The sequence below is a fragment of the Apteryx rowi genome, unplaced genomic scaffold (assembly GCF_003343035.1).
Source record: "Apteryx rowi isolate R43461 unplaced genomic scaffold, aptRow1 scaffold_218, whole genome shotgun sequence".
In the NCBI taxonomy this organism is placed as follows: domain Eukaryota; kingdom Metazoa; phylum Chordata; class Aves; order Apterygiformes; family Apterygidae; genus Apteryx; species Apteryx rowi.
This window is the reverse complement of record NW_020448508.1, coordinates 1,082,650-1,101,181: the sequence shown is the minus strand read 5'-3', so window position 1 is coordinate 1,101,181 and position 18,532 is coordinate 1,082,650. Positions and strand designations below refer to the sequence as shown.

Here is an 18,532-nt window from a genome sequence, read left to right as displayed (position 1 = left end):
CTGGTGTTGTAGGCTGACTTGGAGAACGCCTACCAGACCGAGCCCTTCAGAGACCTGGGGTGGTGGCATGCTGTGGTCAGCATCCCAATCAAGGTTAGGCACAATCTCCTCACATCTGGGAAGGTTGAGGCCTTTATGGGCATATGGAAAGACAGCGCAGGCATTCTTGAGTGGGTCTAAGGTCAAAAAAAGAACGTGTTCCTGGAACTGAGCGATCTCAAGGATGCGGAAAAAAATCGGAATTTTCTATTCCATTTACCTAGACATCTTGGCCCCTTCTCAGATATAGCCCTAAGCCCATTTACAAAGGTTGGAGAGAGGTCCTGGTGCCTGTAGGCCTGTCCTTCCTAAAGACTATCTTTTTCCAAAGATCAAAACAAAAACAAAGTGGAGGACCTGCTCCCTGGCTACCACACCAAAGCACAGATTTACCATGTGAATCTAGGATGTATGGAAAGTTCACCCTCAGGGCTCTGGTCCATGATGCTGGTTGCCCACCTCTTCACACAGACCTGCGGTAAACACCCGTGATCCAGAGACACAGTAACTGTTCTCTATATCTCTTGAGGTCTGTTTCAAAGCTTCTCTCTCCTAAAGATGTACTGCAAATGCTTTAACTTCCAGCTACTTCCTTGGGGGGGAAGAAGAAGCAGAACTAGGAGTATTCTCACTTAAAGGGTCCTTAAAATACGTGAGAGAGATGCTGCAATATATTACTTCCTCTTCACTTGCAAAATTAGACCTGACTGGCTTCTCCCAGGCTGACAGTGGCCTGCAGCATGCCATTGACCTGGGTGCAGCACTCTGCACTGAGACTGGTGGGGAGCTCTGCATCGGGTCGATGCCCCACATACTGCCAGCAGACAGCAGGAACCTGTTTCAACATGAGGCACCTATGAGACTGCAGGTGCTGGAGGTCTAAGGAAAGTTGAATCCTATCCACTAGCAGCTAATGTAATCATGTTGCTTGCTCAGATCTCCTGCCGATAAATGCACCCAGTTACTCCTAACTGTGTCCCTTACAAAATAACACCTCCCAGGACACCTACTCTTTGATAGTTTTTAACCATGATGCAGCTGCACAAGAAAAAATATTCATCAATTATAAATCAATTGAGGAAGAGAAATCTGCAGCTTGGTTGATTGCTCTTGTTGTCCCTGCAGCTCAATGATCCAGCCATAGAAACTTTCCAGCCTGTCAGGTCTATTTATATATTTATTATATTATTATTATTATTAATTATTCAAAGTCTAATCATTCCTTACTTTGTAGAAAATAACTCTGCAGCAGTAATCTGTTGCCAAAGTGATCTTCTCTGTGGTGGGAGAGAGAGAGAGAAAGAAAGGGAGAAAGAGAGAAAGTGAAAGAGAGAGAGAAAGGGAGAGAGATTGCTTGTATTCCACAAATGGCGATGCAAGTATGGTGGGCCAGATGCAACTGTAAGCTCTAGCTATAGACCTCCCTCTCAGATTGCAGGGGACTTCTTTAAATAGGTAGCTACTCTGAGAGAAAGAACTCTGTTCCTCCTCTCTTGCTTCTGCTGTCAATTCCCAGCCCTCGCGTCCTGAACAAAGATTTGCATGACGAGCGCCTGCTTTTAGCAAGGAAAACCATTTGCAAAAAATTTATTTCAGAAAGATGGATTATGCGTGCTTGTTGCTGGATGAATGAAAAAAAACACAAGTGCCTGTATAAGGAGGAGGAGGAGAGAAGGCAGACTGGAAATGTTAGGACGACTGGAGAGGACTTAGGGAAATTTTATCCTCTCTCCGAGAAACATAGCTGCATCACTAGGAGCGGGGGAGGGCGGGGAATACTATATCCACAGCTGAATAAAATCGTCATCATCATCATCTAGAACTCCCTACTCCGTAGGGGGAGAGGGATTTAATGTAAAATCTCTCCTCCTCGGCTGAAACAGTTTTGCAGATATTTTTCTTCTTTATTAAACTAATCGCAGTAAATATCATAGTATCCTAACATTTCTGGAGCTAACCGAGTAGCAGGGCAACTGTGGGGGGGGGGGTTACTTTTTTTTTCTTTTGGTGTTGAGTGTTCCGAGGTGACTAAAGTTGCCTTGCTGAGCCTTGTAAAATCCTGACTTAATCATGTGAACTTCTGTGTAAGCAAAATAGACGAAACTTCAAAGGGTCAAAAACCCTTTAGGGATTTGTGAGGAGACGCCAGCAATAGATCCTAATCTGCCTCCAGAATCCTGGCTATATTTGTGCAAGGAACTGGTACCAGCAAACTCTCGAAGATAGAGATAGTGGGTTGATTCAGCCTTTATCCCCTTAGAGAGTATTGGCTTTGTGAGGCTCTAGGCAGCTCTTCAACGCCAGGGGAACTTGCCCAAACCCTCTAAAAATGAAGTACAGGAGTAATTTGAGATAATGACTTTGTAACAGGCTTGGGCAGACCTTGGACAGAAGAAATGAGAGATGTTATCACCCCAGCATTCCTCTTAAAATGCAGTTTTTCCCCCTGCTTATTCCCAGTTAGTCAAAGCTACATTAACATTCCATCCAGTGCTGCTAAACAGAATCTTAATTAGTCCTGATACTCTTGTGCAAGGGGTTTATTCATTGCACTCTTAACTAATGGTTGCTGTCAGAGTATTTTCTTCTTCTTCTTTGGGTTCTTTGGGGATATCGTGTTCTACTGCAAAGCATGACAGAAATGTAATGTGCATGCCAAAAAAAAAAAAAATGCTTGCGGATCTAAAATCTTGAGACTGAGGCTGACTCCAGCCCTGTCTAATGGTGAGACATTGTTAGGACTAATGAGAATAACTTCAGCAACAGAAATTTTCCTGCATCTTGTTTATCTTAAATTTTAATAGTACATACTTGTTCGCTCGCTTTTTTTTTTCCGTGACAGAAAACATTGCAAACTTGTTAGTGTTTTAAAGCAGTTCACGCAACTCTCACAAAATCTGCAGCCCTCTGTGTTTTGCATTAGCCACCCGTGGCTCAGTATTTAATGAGAGTCTGTAGGTGGAGAAGAATTAACAAGTTACTAAACAGCCGGTTGCTCTGGCAGGATCTTTCCCTCTGCATTATATCACATTTATAAGCCCGCTTTGCACTCGCCTTCCTCCCTCTGCGCCTTCCCCTCCCGTTTCTGGTTTACACACACACACACACACACACACGAAACCATCTAGGCAACACGCCGATTCGGACCTGATCTAATATTAACAAGGTGAAACTCAACGTGCCCATTATATACATACGTATAATTTGATGTGAGCATCCCTCCACTTCCTTTGTGGTTCGGGGCTGAATCGTGACTGTAAACAGCCGGAACGCACAACACTAAAAAAAAAAAAAAAAGGAAAAGTAGCAGGGGTGACTCGCCACCCGCGCTAAATTGAAGCGATGGTTTCGTTCATCAGCGGCGGCAGGAATAGTTATTTGCCTGTAAATCTACGTTCGACTACACCGATCTCGGAAACACGTTTATAAGACTATAAATTACCGTTTCTTTCCTTCGGGGAGAGGGTAGGAAAGGAAGAAAAGAGATAGAGAAAGAGAAAGGTGTTTTTTGGAAATAGGAGGTCCATGTTATTTAGCTGCTGCTCACCCCTATTAAAGACTCCTTCCCAAAAGCTTGCCTAGCATTGATTACTCACAAAGAGTTCACAATAACTATCATGTAGCTAAACTAATTGAGACAATCATGCTAAGTTATAGTCAGTCTAAAAGGTACCATTGATGTGGTAATGCCTATAGAAAGTCAGACATGCGACTCACTACCATTTAATTGCTCCTTTAAACCTGTTATTACAATGTTAACTGGCTTAAGTATATATCGCTGCCTTTTATTGCCTTGATGTGACAAATTAAAACGTACACTCTGGAAGCGGCATTCATTTGCGGACAGAGTTGCAGGAAAAAAGGGAGCTGGGCGATGTCAAACCTGTCAAGATGAATTAATTTTAAAAGTTGCATTTTTGCACTGTAATTCCCACTGCAGTTTTGTTGCACGGGGAAAGAGTATACGCACAACAGATGCGTATATAATATATATTATACGCGTATTCCGTCTCGCGCAGAACTGCCGTAAAACGAGCTTTGGTGCGCTAAAACCGAAACGTCCTTTTGGCTCTAAAACCTCGCTAAATGAGACGGAGGCCTGGGGGGAATGACGGTGAGCGCGTAGGGGGCCACGGCGGACTTGGCAGCTCGGCACAGCTCCGCACGCAGAGGCAGCGGCGCTTCGCGGTGCAGCCGCCGCTGGCGGACGGGTTTCAGGCCCGAGGGAGGGGGGCGGTCCCCTCCTAGGGTCTTCCTCGTGATGAAGTTCGGCGGAGCTCTAGCAAGGAGAGGTGGAAAAAAGAAAAAAAWATATATATATCTTGCTTCCCCATCCCCAGGGCTCTGCCAGCTTTGGGGATTGCTGAAGCCAGCGAGGCCGCATCTCCGCCGCCCGCCGCACCCCACGCAGCCTACGCGAGCCTGGCCGGCGGACCCGAGGGGCTCCCAGGTAGAGCCCCTCCGTTTCTAAGCGATCTTCAAGACATTGAAAATTCCCCTAAACAAGAAATGTTCAGCTCCCTCCTTCCTCCCCCGCCCTCGACCCTCCACTCGCGAGAAGATGTCAGCGGGTTAAAACGTCCTGCTTGCTCTCTCCCTTGATCTCGGGTAGAGAGGTAAGAGTTGCTGGCACCTTTATGGGACTCAGACCTGCTGGGACTACGAGAAGCGCCGGCCCCCGCTAACTTGATTGGCTTTATTCATCCCAGCTGCGCTCTATTTGTTTGTCATTTCGTCCTTTTTTTCCCTCCCAGAATCGTTATTTATGGTCTGAAAAGTAAAACGCGCCACGATTTGCCTTTACATGGACTCTTCTGCAAATAGGGAGGGAGACACCTCCCTTCTTCCCTCCCGCTCCCTCCTAGCGAGGGGGGCTGCCAAAAGAGAGGAGAGCGGGAAAAAAAAAAAACCTGTCTCAATCATTATCAAATCAGCTTTAAATTCATTACTCCAGAGCATTAACTAATTACCAGATCAGAGAGAAGAAAAAATAAATATTCCTTTAAATAACTGAAGGTAATTATAACTCTGTTGTTGACACTAACGATTAATAATTGATCAGAAGTTATACACAATAATTTGTCAATTTATCTCCCTATAAAAATGCACATAGTTATGATATTTTTTTCTTTTCCTAGGCGTTTTTTAAGAGCCTGAGCAACAGCAGCATCTACACGGGCACCACACAGAGAGCAGGAAGGCCTTTTTTTTTTTGTTTTCCGCCCAGATATTCGGTATTTTGAAATCGCACGTCACGGATGACACATGACCGGATGGAGCAGAGGTGACTGTCGCTGCCGGCCTGAACTGCCGCATGTCCGAGGAGATCTGGGCCCGGGTGACCGCACCCCTTTTCCTTTCCTTTGAGTCCCCCAAATCCCGAAAGGAGCAAACTTAACGGCGCGTTTCGGAAGCTGCACGGTGCCTCCCCTCGAAGGAGAGCGGCCGGGTCCCTCCGTCCCTTACTTCTGCTAAGGGAAAACGCAGCCGGCTCGGCCCGGATTGGATGTGAAATAGCGACAGTCTCCTGTGACTCAATGCTGGGAGCGGGGGAGAGGGGGGAGACACGGGTCCAGATTGCAGGAGCGCGGCTGCCACCTCGGCCAGGGTGCTTACAGGTAAAACGCTCCTCCAGGATACAGAGCCTTCCTCCACATCGCTCCCTGCAGTTATTATTATTATTTTAACTACCTAGGTACATGTGCCCTCCCGAGCGCACTTTCTTTCTGAAGTTTTAATAAAGACTCTGCTTCAAAGTCAGTAATCGGGGATTAGATGCATGGGTGCATTTGAATATTCACCGTGGATTCCTTTGTTTCTTAACTTTTTTTGCGTCTTTTTTTTTTTTCTTTTGAAGCCAGGAACATATCTGAGTTATTAGTTACTGGATTAAAAACAAAGCGATGAATTTCATATTACTTAATGTACAACGTTACTACCATAATCATAATTGTTAACTTTACCACTATTCTTCTACTGCTGCAGCGAAAAGGCTCTATTCAATTAACTCGATCGTGAGAACCTTGCCCAAGCACCGGGGAAGTGTCTGAACGCAGAAGGCGACCAAAGGACCTATATGTAAATCCCGTCTCTCTCTCTCTCTCTCTCTTTCTCTCTCTCTCTCTCTCTTTCTCCCCCTCTCTCTCTCTTTCTCCCCCACTCCCTCAAAATTAATACGTAATAAAATCCTTCCGATATTGATTACGCTCCTGCTACCGTTTCTCAACGGTGCGTTGAGCCTTAACTCCGCTTAAGTGAGACGTAACACGCGACGGGGGCAGAAACTTCCAGAGGCGGCAGGTTTTTTCCGGCGTACTTGGCCCAGAGGGGCCGCGACGGAGCGGTCCCCGCGGTGCCGGGCGGCGGCCCGGGCTTCTGCCGCCGCCGCCGCACCATGGCCGCCGGCCTCCGCCTCTCAGCAGCGCACTGACTGCCCCTGAGCCAGGTGGGTCCACCAGGTAGGGCGGAATTAGACGGTGCACCTCGCAATTTGTTTCCTCGCCTAAAAATTATCCTTCCCCCAAAAGCCTCAAGACCTCCTCCAAGCGTGAGCGTTTGAAAAGACCGACCTCTTTATTATTATTATTATTATTATTACTATTATTATTATTATTGTAATTATTATTATTGTTGTTTCTGCAGTCGCTCTCTTTATTAGGGGTAAGCATACCCGCGGCTAACATGTAAATGTAGTGGAAACAGAAACGCAGGCGTCTATTGCGATTTGTGTTAACTTTCCCCTTAGACGGGCCGGTTTCCCCTCAAGCCGCGACCTTGTGTGTCCAGGAGGGGTCCCCATGTCTGTCTCTCTGTCCGCTGCTGGCCTCCGCTGCGTTATACCCCCGTCCCCATCCCTTCCCCCAGTCTCCACTCAAACAAAGGTGGGTGACGCTTTTTCCACTCTCAAAGACGGTTGGTGAGCAGCTTTCCTGAAACAATAACTCTCTTATTGAGAACAAATGTTGACATTTGCAGGGAGCGAGGAAAAGCGCAGCCCAGGAAGTGCAAAGTGGAAAGCGACCCTCTTCCTATTTGACGACAGCGCTAATTCCTTGGGGATTGCACCTGAGATTAAAGCTTGAATTTCAATAAATCAGTTCTAATGAAACCTCTGGCCCTGAAGAGGGGATGGGTTGTCTTCCCCGCTCCGAAACGAGCACAGAAACGGGAGGGAGGGGGGAGAAGGAGTAAATATAGAAAGGGGTGTGAGATTTTAATCCCAACGGGCTGATTAGCATCATTACGAAATAGACTGTACACAAAGTGCTGGATTTTATCGTTCATGCTTCTTTCTCGCTATCCTGAAATAATCGCATTGTTTGTGCCAACAATCTAGCAAAGCTACACTTTCCTCCTGCTTTTAATTTTGATTATTAAATCTTGAATGGTGTTGAATTCTTGCCTATTATTGCTTGTTTTAAAAAAATACATATATATTTGCCAATCGTTTGGGTGTCGCCCATCTGAATCTATGAACCACCAGTGAATTTCTCAGAGGATGAGAGAAGTCCACTGGGTTTTACATACATAGTGAACACTTAAAAGCGAGTTTCCTAAGACTTTCTACTTTTCTTTCCAGAAAGAAATCCAGGTCTAAATACTAGCAAGGGTGGGTAAATTATGGAAATCTTTTATAATTCTTTGGGCGTATAAACATCAAAGGAATGTCGTTAGCCTTTCTTAATCTCTGCCACAGATTTTTTTTATTTTTTTTTATTTTTTTTTTTTTACCGATTGAAATGTACACCTTGTGTCCAACAGCGACCTGGAAACGTGGGTGGTGGGGGTGGACGGAGCAGGAGGAGGAGTGGGGGAAAGAAAGTTCAGATGTCTCCCCTAGCATAAAAAGTTTCCCTGTAAAATCTTCCTAAAGTGCACGGTAAAGATATTTTGAGCATGGTTGTAGTAAATATTTGCCTGTACATCATACTCTAAATTGGAGGGGAAAAAACAAACATTTCCTGAACTACTTTTAAGCTGTTTATCTAATTGTACTATATACTGCACACAGATAAAACTGCATTTTACCTCTATAAAAAAATACAGTACTATAGGAGCAGAGAAGCACATTCTACAGTACATGAAGCAGATGACTAAGCCTCCAACTGTAAAGATCTTCAGTGTTTTATATTTAGCTAGATGAATCTCAGAGTTTTCCAGAATTACAATATTAATTTCTGCCCTAACAGCTGAAAAACACATACATTTTCTCAGTCAGTTAGAACAGCTTTATATGGGTAAAATATGATGGGGATGGGGGGCGGGGAGGGAGGGGGAGAGCTGCATATTTGCATTTAAGAACCACAGCTTCCTTTCCCCCCATTTAATATAATTACTACATTTTTCCTGACTCCAGCCTAGAATGGCTCTTTATCCAGTTAACATTCCCAAGGCTGATGCCTGAAGTATCTAAGATCACTTTCAAATGCCCTTTCTAACAAGACCTGAGCAAGAGGCCACTAATTTTCACTGAACAAAAAGCCACTGGAGAGAGATCCGTTTGTCAATATCAACTGGTCCAGCAATTTCCCATCTTCAGACACATCAGCCTATCTGAGCTGGCAGATGTTTAGACAAGATTTTATAAATTGCTCAATATCAGACCATAATGAACCCCAACTGACCATTCCAAAGCAGCTAAAAGCATTCAGGATCTCCCCTGCTGGGATCTAATAATGCTCTCACACTGGAACATTATTAATCATGGAATAAAATAGATGAGCCTCTTGAAAAATAAGTGTATGATTGATTAAAGGGCAATCTAAGAAGCTATTATTCTTGTTTTATAACTGTAAGTTATATTCACTCAATTTATCTTTTGGGGGAAATAAATGATTGTTCATTTCTTTTTTTTTGAAATTATATTATATGAGGATTCCCATTATTTTACCGAAAATTAAAATGATTGGTTAGCTGTTTTTATGAGTCCTATCAAGGTGGATTTCTAATGTGACTATCAAATTAAAGATGTGGTTCACTGATACAAAAGAAGACAAAAAAACATAGAAAATGGGGATTGGACTATTTTTGCTTCATTTTTTTACATTTGCATATTTTAGCTAGAAGCAGAAACAAAGAAATTAAAAATAAGCCATAATAAATTGCATTTTTTCCCCTAGAAATGGTGAATTTAGAGAACATTAACTCTAATAAAAAGCTACTTCACACTCAACATAAATAGTTTATAAGAAACATGCATGTATTCATCTCTCTCTCTATGCCTATGCATGCGTATATACAAATATGTATTCACACACATGTGTATATTTACAGTTTCAGTGTAACGGAACAACCCAGAAGGAATTAATTTATGCAAACCATATCTTTGCAGAATATTTAAATTGTTTACTCATTTTATGGTTTAAGCTGTACTAAGTGAAATTACAACTTTCGCCTTTTTCTAAATAATAGATTATTATTTTGGGGAAAATGAATGAAAAACACCATATTGTTGCAGACTAGTCTGTTTTTATTTACAATTAGAGATATAAATTAGTAAAGAATTCTTGTTAAACAACCAAAGATTGTATAACCATCAACGTTTCAAATAAAAACCAGGCAAAATTTATTTACAAAAAGTTCAGATTCCATTGCAATACAACTTGCATAAATTACTAGAAGCTTTATATCATTACAAAAATAAATATCAAATTTGTTTCCACTTTGTAAGGACTCAAGTTCTCCAATCACATCTTTATTATCTCTACTGTATACATCTTTTACAAATAAATTTTACAATAAATCCTATCACACCTATTGAATATATACCGTGGCAATGGAGTGATCAATTCAAGATATCCTGAGAAAAACAGATCTGTTTTCAAAAGTCACACATACGTTGGGGAAACTATACTATACCAGCAAACTCACGTATGTCCAACAAAATTCTGGTTTAATAATTAGAGTCTGAAGATTTAATAGTGCTCTGTGGTCTTCTTTTATACAGTGGCACAAGATATGATCCGCATTTAGAGATTTGTTATATATATTAGCTCGGGGAGAGATGATGGCTTTTTTCAAAGCAATTGTGACACCTACCTGTGGACCAAGGAAAAAACCAGATCATACAAAAGTCCTTCAATTACACGCTGACACCATTAAATCATAAAAAGGAGGTGAGGCAAATTTCTTTCTCTTCTACTTTCTTCTAACAAAAGAATTAGTTTAAAATATTGACAAGGCGATTTTTTTTGTTTATTTAACCCTAAATACAGAGGTATTACGAGTGCCATTGATAGCTAGGCAAACCACAGATAACATAGCCTGTTTAAGATGCAGGCTGATTTCTTATAATTGTCCCCTCTTATTTTAAATATATGGTCATTGCGTGAAATCTCACTTATGAGGTACAATTCTCACACTGCCACGTGAGCACAAGTCCTTTATTTTTAAGCAACAGTACCTTTAAAGAATATTTTAGTAAAGCTCTCTTTCCATAGCATTTAAATGGTTCTTCTGTTTTTGCCTTACATAAGCAAAGAGTAGGCAAGATTAAGGAACTGGCTAACCTGACTTCAAAATGAGTATTAACCCGAGAAAGAAATGCCGTAATGAGAGGTTTAAAAAACAGCAGAAAAGAGTGTCTTACTTTGTAATCAGCCTCTTTTGTAATGAAACAAGAAATGAACGTTAAGCAAGTCTAGAGCTGTGCAGCATGTCGTGGACCTGATGCCAAATGATCAGTGTAATGGAAAATATTCCCACTTACTTGCATTGCTGTGTGATTGCACTTCTATAGGTACGGTTGTACTCCTACTGTGCAAACTTCAGTGGGATCTGTCAAAATATAACTGTCAGTTAGTCACAGGACACAGCTAGCTAACTAGATTATACAGTTTATGTATGTCCCAGCCCTCACTCGCACACAATTCATAGCTAAGTGGTTTAAAAGACTTTGGCCAAAGTTTTAGAATTGTCTTTTTCTCGAGTATTTTTTTTTTAATAAGACGACAAATATGTTTACGTAAAACCTATTATAAAAAAACAGGAAGTTAAAAGTGTCATGCTGCACATAGTTTCATGTTCAAGGTTAGCAATTATCTGAAACGAAAGGTGCAAAAAAAGTGAGGATACTGAAATCAAAGAGAGCAAAAGCAGTCTGCCGGGGGAAAAAAAAAAAGGTAATGATACCAGTACTCTTTGGATATCTGTGTATTTACTTTTCCTTTTAAAAATGGCTTTTAAGCTGCATATGAAGCGTGCGAGATTGCTTGAAAAGCCGTCTTTCACATTTCCTCTCTTCGTTTTTAAAGGCAAGTATCGATACGATGGAGACATGCAATTTTTAATCCCCAGATAATACTATTGCCCAATCGTAGTGATGACAGCGCACTCACTGTTTTGTCCAAAGAAGGTTTCTATATTTAAAGTGTATAAAGAATTTATACTGGTTGCAAGAGGGCAGGGAGCAGGGGAAAGAAAGCGGCAAAAACAKATCACTTACCTTTCTTAGAGTCGTAACTAGAGGGCCTGTAATGTTCTAGCTGGTTAGTGATGGTTTTCAAAGAGTCACTGTTCTGCTTGTGAACAGAGCTGGCATTTAGGACAGTCTGACTTAGTCCCTCGTTTGAAGCCACTGCTGCGGAGTTGTATCTCAGGATTCCCTGGCTCTGGAGCGCGTTAAAGTTCCCATAGTTTGTATAATTGCTATAAAAAGGTGAGGTGTAATAGATATGCCTCCCCAGAAGGGAGGAGGGCGAGTAGGCAGCGCTGTGCGGGGTGGAGGCGGGRGTGGCCGACGACAGAGCCGGGGGCTGGCAGCTGGGGCCCAGGTGCTGGCTTTTAAGGTCCGAGGTGGCGATTTCGGCCAGCGACCAGAGTTTGGGCTTGGCAGCGGGCGTCGGRGGGCCGGGAGAGGCCTTGCTGGCGCTGCGGGCGGCGTCGGCGTGCGGATGGCCCAGGAGCGGCGCCTCCACCGCCGCCAGCGGCGACGAAGTGGCCGGCTTGGCCGGCGGGTCGCGCTCCCCGCCGCCGCCGCCGCCGTCGTCCTCCTCGATGTCCTCCTCCTCCTCCTCTTCCTCTTCCTCCTCCTCCTCGACGTCCTCGTACTTGTCCTTGCACTCCGCGCCCGACTCACAGAGGGGGTCGCCGGCGCGGCAGGGCAGCTTCTCGCCGTCCGACTCCGCGGAGCACGAGTGGTCCGTCAGCGAGTCCACTTGCAGGCTGATCCCTGCAAGGCGTCCGCCGGCGCGGAAAGGCACAGTCAGGGGCACTGACAAAAGAGCGCGGCCGACCAACACACGCAGCCGCGGCCACCGCGGCCGCGGAGCAGACGCTTGCAATCGCGGCCGCTGACGTGTAATTACATTTTTAGGAACATCCCCAAGGGCTAGCTCCGCGGCGGCACCCTGAGCCTCCCTGAGTGCGTCCTTGCGCCGCGGCGCCGCGCGGAGCCCGGCGGTCCTGCCGGCCGCTCCAGTCCGCCCGGCCGCGGGAGAGCAGCGGGGCGGTGGCACGGGGCGGGACGGGGCACTTCCCCCCAACCACGCGCCTTTGCGGTCGCTTCTGTTAGGCAACCCCCTTTTTCTCCCCTGCTCCCCAACCGCGGCCCGTGGGCGGCCCCCAGGGGGGGAGGCGCGACGGGGCGGGATGGGGCGACCCCGCACCCCGAGCCCACCTTCGTCCTCGGCGGAGGTTTCGTTACTCTCGGGCATCTTCCCCGGGCTTTCCTCTTTACTCCTCGCCCCGTCGCCTTCGTCMTCGTCCTCGTCCTCGCTCTTGTTCCGCGGGGCCCAGGTCATCTTGTTCTCCTTCTTGAGGCGCCGGCGGGCGTTGGCGAACCAGGTGGAGACCTGGGTGAGGGTCATCTTGGTGATGATGGCCAGCATGATCTTCTCACCCTTGGTGGGGTAGGGGTTCTTGCGGTGCTCCTGCAGCCAGGCCTTGAGCGTGGCCGTGGCGTCGCGGGTGGCGTTTTTCCTGTACGCGGGGTCGTTGAGCTGGTAGGGGTAGGCAGGGCTGCCGTACGGGTGGTAGCTGATCGCTCCGGTCATCCCCGTCGTGTGAGCGTCGTAAGGGGAGCCCTGCACAGAACAAAACGGCAGGGTTGGCAATTTGTTATTGCTGATAGCCATTAGTAAGTTGTCAAGGAGAGATCGCTGGTTATATTTGTGTTTCCCCGGGATGGTGTCTTGTATTCATATTCTATTAGGGGGGGAAACAGCACCCAAAGGTCATTAAGTTATGATTCCCCCCCCCTTCCTCCGTCCAATACACACACGCGCACACACACACACGCACACTTACAGTCTCAATGTTTTAATCTTTCTGACCAATTTTAGCTCTTTGTAATTGAATATTTCCCAACATCATTTTTGAACAACGCAGACATTTTAAAGTCCCTACAGGTTGTGACTTGATATCTAAATTTCTCTCAAAAGTTCAAAAGATGTTTCCTTTTTTGCTATAGAAAATACAACAAAGACACCACTTAGCAATTCACTGCAATAATGCATTGCAAATCCAATTTGCAAATCAGAAGATATGCACCGTTTCGAATTGTTCAAATGCGATGTAATTAGCATTTTAATTAGCCCTTTAACGTTTAAATTGCGCTTATTTAAGCCTGCATAGTGCAAGAAAAGTTAAAGATATTGCTAAGGAACTTGCTAACTTTTAGCACGTTTCAGAATCCTACAGAATGGCGAGTCACAGGCACAAATTCACCTAATATTCGAGATAGTTCACAACCTCACTGCAGCTTCCAGCCACTCGCCTATTGCTTCTCAACAGGAAAAACAAACAAGGGAGATCCTCAGATGCGCGAATAAAGACTGCGCGACAATTTATGCATGTTTTACAAACAGAAAGAAAGAATTTTCCCTGTCACTTTGCAGGGAGAGCGAACTACCCTGCTGCCACCCCTTCCTAGGATCTCGACAGCGGCTCCAATCTTAAATTCCGGGTACAGGTCTTTGTGTGTACGGGACTAGATGTGTCTGACTGTGTGTGTATGTGTATAAAACTATATAAACATCTAGACGTGCAGTTTATTTATATAGCTTATGGTTTTATTTATATAGTTTATGCATAGAATACACACACATGCAATTGCAAAGCTCCTTTTAACTAATAAGGAGAAAGTGAAATCCGAAACTGCGGCCACCACAACCATCTTGGGCTTAAGCGAAGCTCACAGATCGCAAACAGATGCTCCTTTTCATTCCTAAAATCCAGTTAAATCATTAGCACAAAACACACTGAAAGTAAATAAAACAACACGGGGATAAAGCCCGCAGCGCCTCTAAACACCGACTTAAAAAAGAGAGAAGAAAAAAAAAGAAGGAAAAAAAAAGAAAAAAAGAAACCCTCCCCTATCCTACCACAGCGAAAGGAGAAAAAGAGAAGGGGGCGGCGGGGGAATGATAGCCTCCAGCCCAACTGCCAGAGACGATCCGTATTTCTGTAATCGGGGCTACGGCACGGCTCTGCGATCCGCGGGGCGAGCCCAGGTCCCAGGCCCGCCGAGACGGCAGGCGGCGCGGAGAGAGGCGGCGGCCCGGTCCGGCCCCGGCCCCGGCCCGCCGCTCCGCGCCTCTCCGCTCCGCTCCGCTCCGCTCCGCCGGCCGGGCTGAGGGGCGACAGAGCAGGGGCGGGCGGCGGCGAAGCCGGTGCGGGGCACACACCGGTGCGGTGCGGCGTGGTGTCGGGGGCTGACGGTGAGTGTGTGAGGAGCCAAGCTGAAGATGATGAGGATGAGAATGCGGATGCTAATGAAGAAGGAGAGGATTGCTCTTCGGTAGTTACCATGTAGGAGGGGAATCCCGTGGCGGGGTCTGTGGAGTACTGGAGCGGGCTGGTGAAGCCTGTGGCCGCCGCCTGGGCGGTGAAAGCTGCCGATCCCGGGTAAGGGCTGAACGCCGATCCCGACGAAGACCTGGCCAGCTCCTCGCTCCTGGGGGCCGCCAGAGCCGACGCCCCGTACGCCGGGCAGGAGTACAGAGCCAGCGAGCCAGGGGGCTGGTAGAGGTAACCCTGAGGATAGGACATGACTTGCACTGGAGTGCACAGGAGCAGGGAGGGGGCGAGGGTGACCGGCCCTGCTGCTGCTGCCGCTCCTGGCGCTGCTTTCGTGCTCTCCCTCTCTCCCGCCCTCTCTCTCTCTCTCTCTCTCTCTCTCTCCTCTCTCTCTCCCCGGTTGACTCTGTGCAGTTATGTAGAGAATCAGAATTGTTATAGGCTCCCCCCCATGCGCACCCGCTCAGAATAAAAACAAACAGGAGGGAAAAAAATAAAGAACACCCCCCCAAAAGAGAAAATAAATCGAGTGGTCAGAAATCTAACCGGGAGGGGAAGGGCATCTGGGAGAGAGGGAAGAGGAGAGGGTTAATAAAAAAAAGAGAGAGAGAGAAAGGGAGAGAAACAGAAGGGGAGAGGGAAAAAGAGAGAGAAAAGCGAGCCCCCGAAATCAGAAAAGTGGCTGCTGCGTATGGAGTTCTACCCGCCAGCTAGCCAGCTCCCCCAGCGCCTGCGAGCCTGTATTTTGGGGGAAGTATAGAGTCTGAAGTGAAGAGTTGAGGGAAGGAGCGCTCGAGTTTCCGAGGGACATTGGAAAACGGAGCTGTCCGTCAGCGCGGCTCATCTGCATAGAGCGGTGGACCCGCCCCCGCCCGCGCCGCTCTCGCGCCGGCCCCGCCGCCTGCCCCGGCCCCTCCCGCGGCCGGGGAGGGAGAAAGGGAGGCGGGCGGAGAGGCAGGGAGGGAGGGAGCCAGGGCAGGCTTTGTAATGCAAGCCAGCCTCTCCGGCAGCCAGCACACTGCTGGAGCTCCGCGATGGTACTGCCGATCGGCTCCTCCGCACGCGGAGCACTGTAAATGCTTTTTCATATGCTCTCCATTGCGCTCCCTCTTTCTCTATCCACAAGGGGGGAAAAAAAGAGAGAGAATATATACTTATATTCTCTATGTATATGTATATACACACACACACCCCTTCTCACACGCACTCGCTGCAGCTCTCGCAATTTATGCTGCACACACACACGTATCACATACATGTGCGCTTGCACGCCTGTTGGTACGTACACACTCAGGCTCGACGGAGCCGAGCAGTGATACAAGGGAAGAGCACTTCGTAAAAGTATTGCCCTATATGGTAGGAAAGAAGAGCAACTGCTCAGATCAGCACAGCCAGAATCGTGCTGTTCCTGGCAGCAGGAGATTTCCAGTTTTGTAAGTTGCCACAAAGCAGTCAAGATTTAGTCGTGGAGCGCGTTTGCACATGAAGGAAAGAGAAATCCTGATCTCTGTTTCATTTCTATTCTTCCTGGTCTGGTGCATGGAGAAGAGGCCTGGGTGACTCCTTCCGGGGGGCTAGGTGTCCCCCCCTTTTGCAGTTCAGATGAATCTCTCAGAATACACTCACAATGTAATTAATTTCACAAATAACGTAATCTTCCCCCCCTCCCCTTCGGCCCTGGCCACCATCAACTTCTAGACCTTGGCAGCTCTGCTGCGGTCCAGACATGAGAGGACGAGATGAAGTCATTGATCTTTTCTTCTTTATTCAAATATAAATAAATGCATATATGTGTGCGTATTCTTTTTTTTTTTTTTCTTTTTCTTTTCTCTCCAGGACGGTTAGTCTGGAGAGACTCTTTAGAAAACTGTGGTTAACTGCACACACTTGAGCGCTGGCCTTTGGATGCTGGGACCAGCTCCAGTGTCCGTGCTCTGTCTTGCGGCCCCGATTCATCCCGGCTCGTCCCGTGGCAATGCCGAGGCCGTTCCCCTCCGTGCGTTCATCCCTGGCCCGTGGGAAGCACACTGCCGTGTGCGCAGCCCACGACACGTCTGTCCTACCGGCAGCCCGCGTAGTGGGCGCGGACAGAGCCGCCCCTGCGCGCCCACGCTAGGCCGCTGCGCGGCCCCGGCCCGCACCTGCGCCCGCCGCGGACTTCGCCCCGATAGGGCAGGATGCGGCCGGCAGCGGCTGCCCCAGCCTCGCAGCCTGCAAACGCCGAAAGTCACCAGCAAGCCCATTCGCCCGCAATAGGGACCACATCGAGAGACCGGAATGAGTCCCTGAGTTGTTGAAATAATTCTTTAGGCTCGCCCCCCCCCCCAAAAAAAGGCTAATCAAACCGTGTGTTTTATTTTTGCAACATCTGCGATTGAGCATTAGCCCGTATTTAGCCAAATAAAGTCGCTGTTAAGTTTACGCTCGACTTCATAAAATACCTCAGGTAATTTCAATTAGCTAAGATGGGGAAAAAGCATCAGATCACAGTACGCCGAGGAATCGACTCGCGACTGACAGGAAGGAGAGATGGCAATAACTGAAGAATTATGGGTTAGCAGGGCAGCCTATTGTTAATCAATTAAACATGCAGCTAATAAAAAAATTACGCTTCGAGAAGCCATTTCAATAGACTCGCAGATATAGCGAGGAAATTGTCGTATTAAAAATACAGTCAAGTATAAGGCTACATATAGTGTCTGAAGCAATTCGACCTTTGCTTTTCTATATGATTTTTAATTTTTTTTCCTTTCCTCGTCTTCTGTGAAATCTACATACCAGTTTACCCCTGTCCCTGCAAGCAGCAGAAGAGATCTGGCCACCAGACGTACTGGATTAATTCCTATCCAGATCTATCAGATGGTCTGTAGAAGAAGCAATCCTTAAAAAGGCAGGTGAGGGGGAGGAGGTTAACACCAACAGGTATTTCTTGTCATCAACTCTCGACTTCCTGATAAGAGAGTGATAAACAACCGGTAAACTCAGTGCAACAGATTACAGAAAAGACGTTTGCTTCCCTGCCTGATGATTAATGCGCATATATTGAGTAAAAATAGAAACTCTAAAAACAAGAGCTTTATATAAAACACATTCATATTTCAGTAGTTCTGTGGGATAATCGATATCAGGCGATTGCATCTGAATAGTCAATTTCTGTGCTCCGCAGAGCGAATTCTGAGTGTATGAGCTCTGTCTCTGAATGGAGCAGCATCTGGAGAGATGAGAATGCAAAATTAATTATAACATTATAAAGTCATACAGGAACCTCTCTAAGTCAACCTGCATGCCTTGCAAAATGTAGTATACTGGCTGCATTTTTATTTGGGAAGCCCAGTATGTTCTTTCCAGCAGAGGTGGTGTAAGTGTGAGTGTTTATCTACGAGAATTGATTGCTTTTAGTTCCTCTTCTTTAATAATTAGTGGAACAATACAGATTGGGAATACAATGGCCGTTGTGTTTACATTATAACAAGGGATTAATGCTATTAAGTGAGTGTTACAGTTATGACCTGTGAAGAGTACTTAAATAAATACCGTGATTCCAAGAGAATTGATGTAATTCAGTTCAGAGTGTGTGTAGATACGCACACACACGCACACACAAGAGATACAAATCTCCATACATATCTACACACATATACACAGATTATACATGCTAAGTATACGTGCATGTCCGTATAAAACGTGGATGTTGTTTTCTGCTCTATCTGCATGTCTTATCTCAATGAAAATATTTTTTTTTATGATTTCGGTGAAA

At 46.2% G+C, this 18,532-nt stretch overlaps 1 protein-coding gene across 1 annotated transcript; it reads right to left on the bottom strand.

The window, feature by feature from the left end:
* Window positions 1–9,577: 9,577 nt before the first annotated feature.
* On the bottom strand, window positions 9,578–15,081 carry IRX2 (iroquois homeobox 2). Its single transcript, XM_026064497.1, has 5 exons — window positions 14,785–15,081; window positions 12,656–13,061; window positions 11,483–12,208; window positions 10,748–10,815; window positions 9,578–10,077 (listed from the first exon to the last, which is right to left on the bottom strand). Exons 1-4 carry the CDS (start codon window positions 15,025–15,027, stop codon window positions 10,772–10,774), a joined length of 1,419 nt encoding a protein of 472 aa, XP_025920282.1. The 5' UTR covers window positions 15,028–15,081; the 3' UTR covers window positions 9,578–10,077; window positions 10,748–10,771.
* Window positions 15,082–18,532: the final 3,451 nt, after the last annotated feature.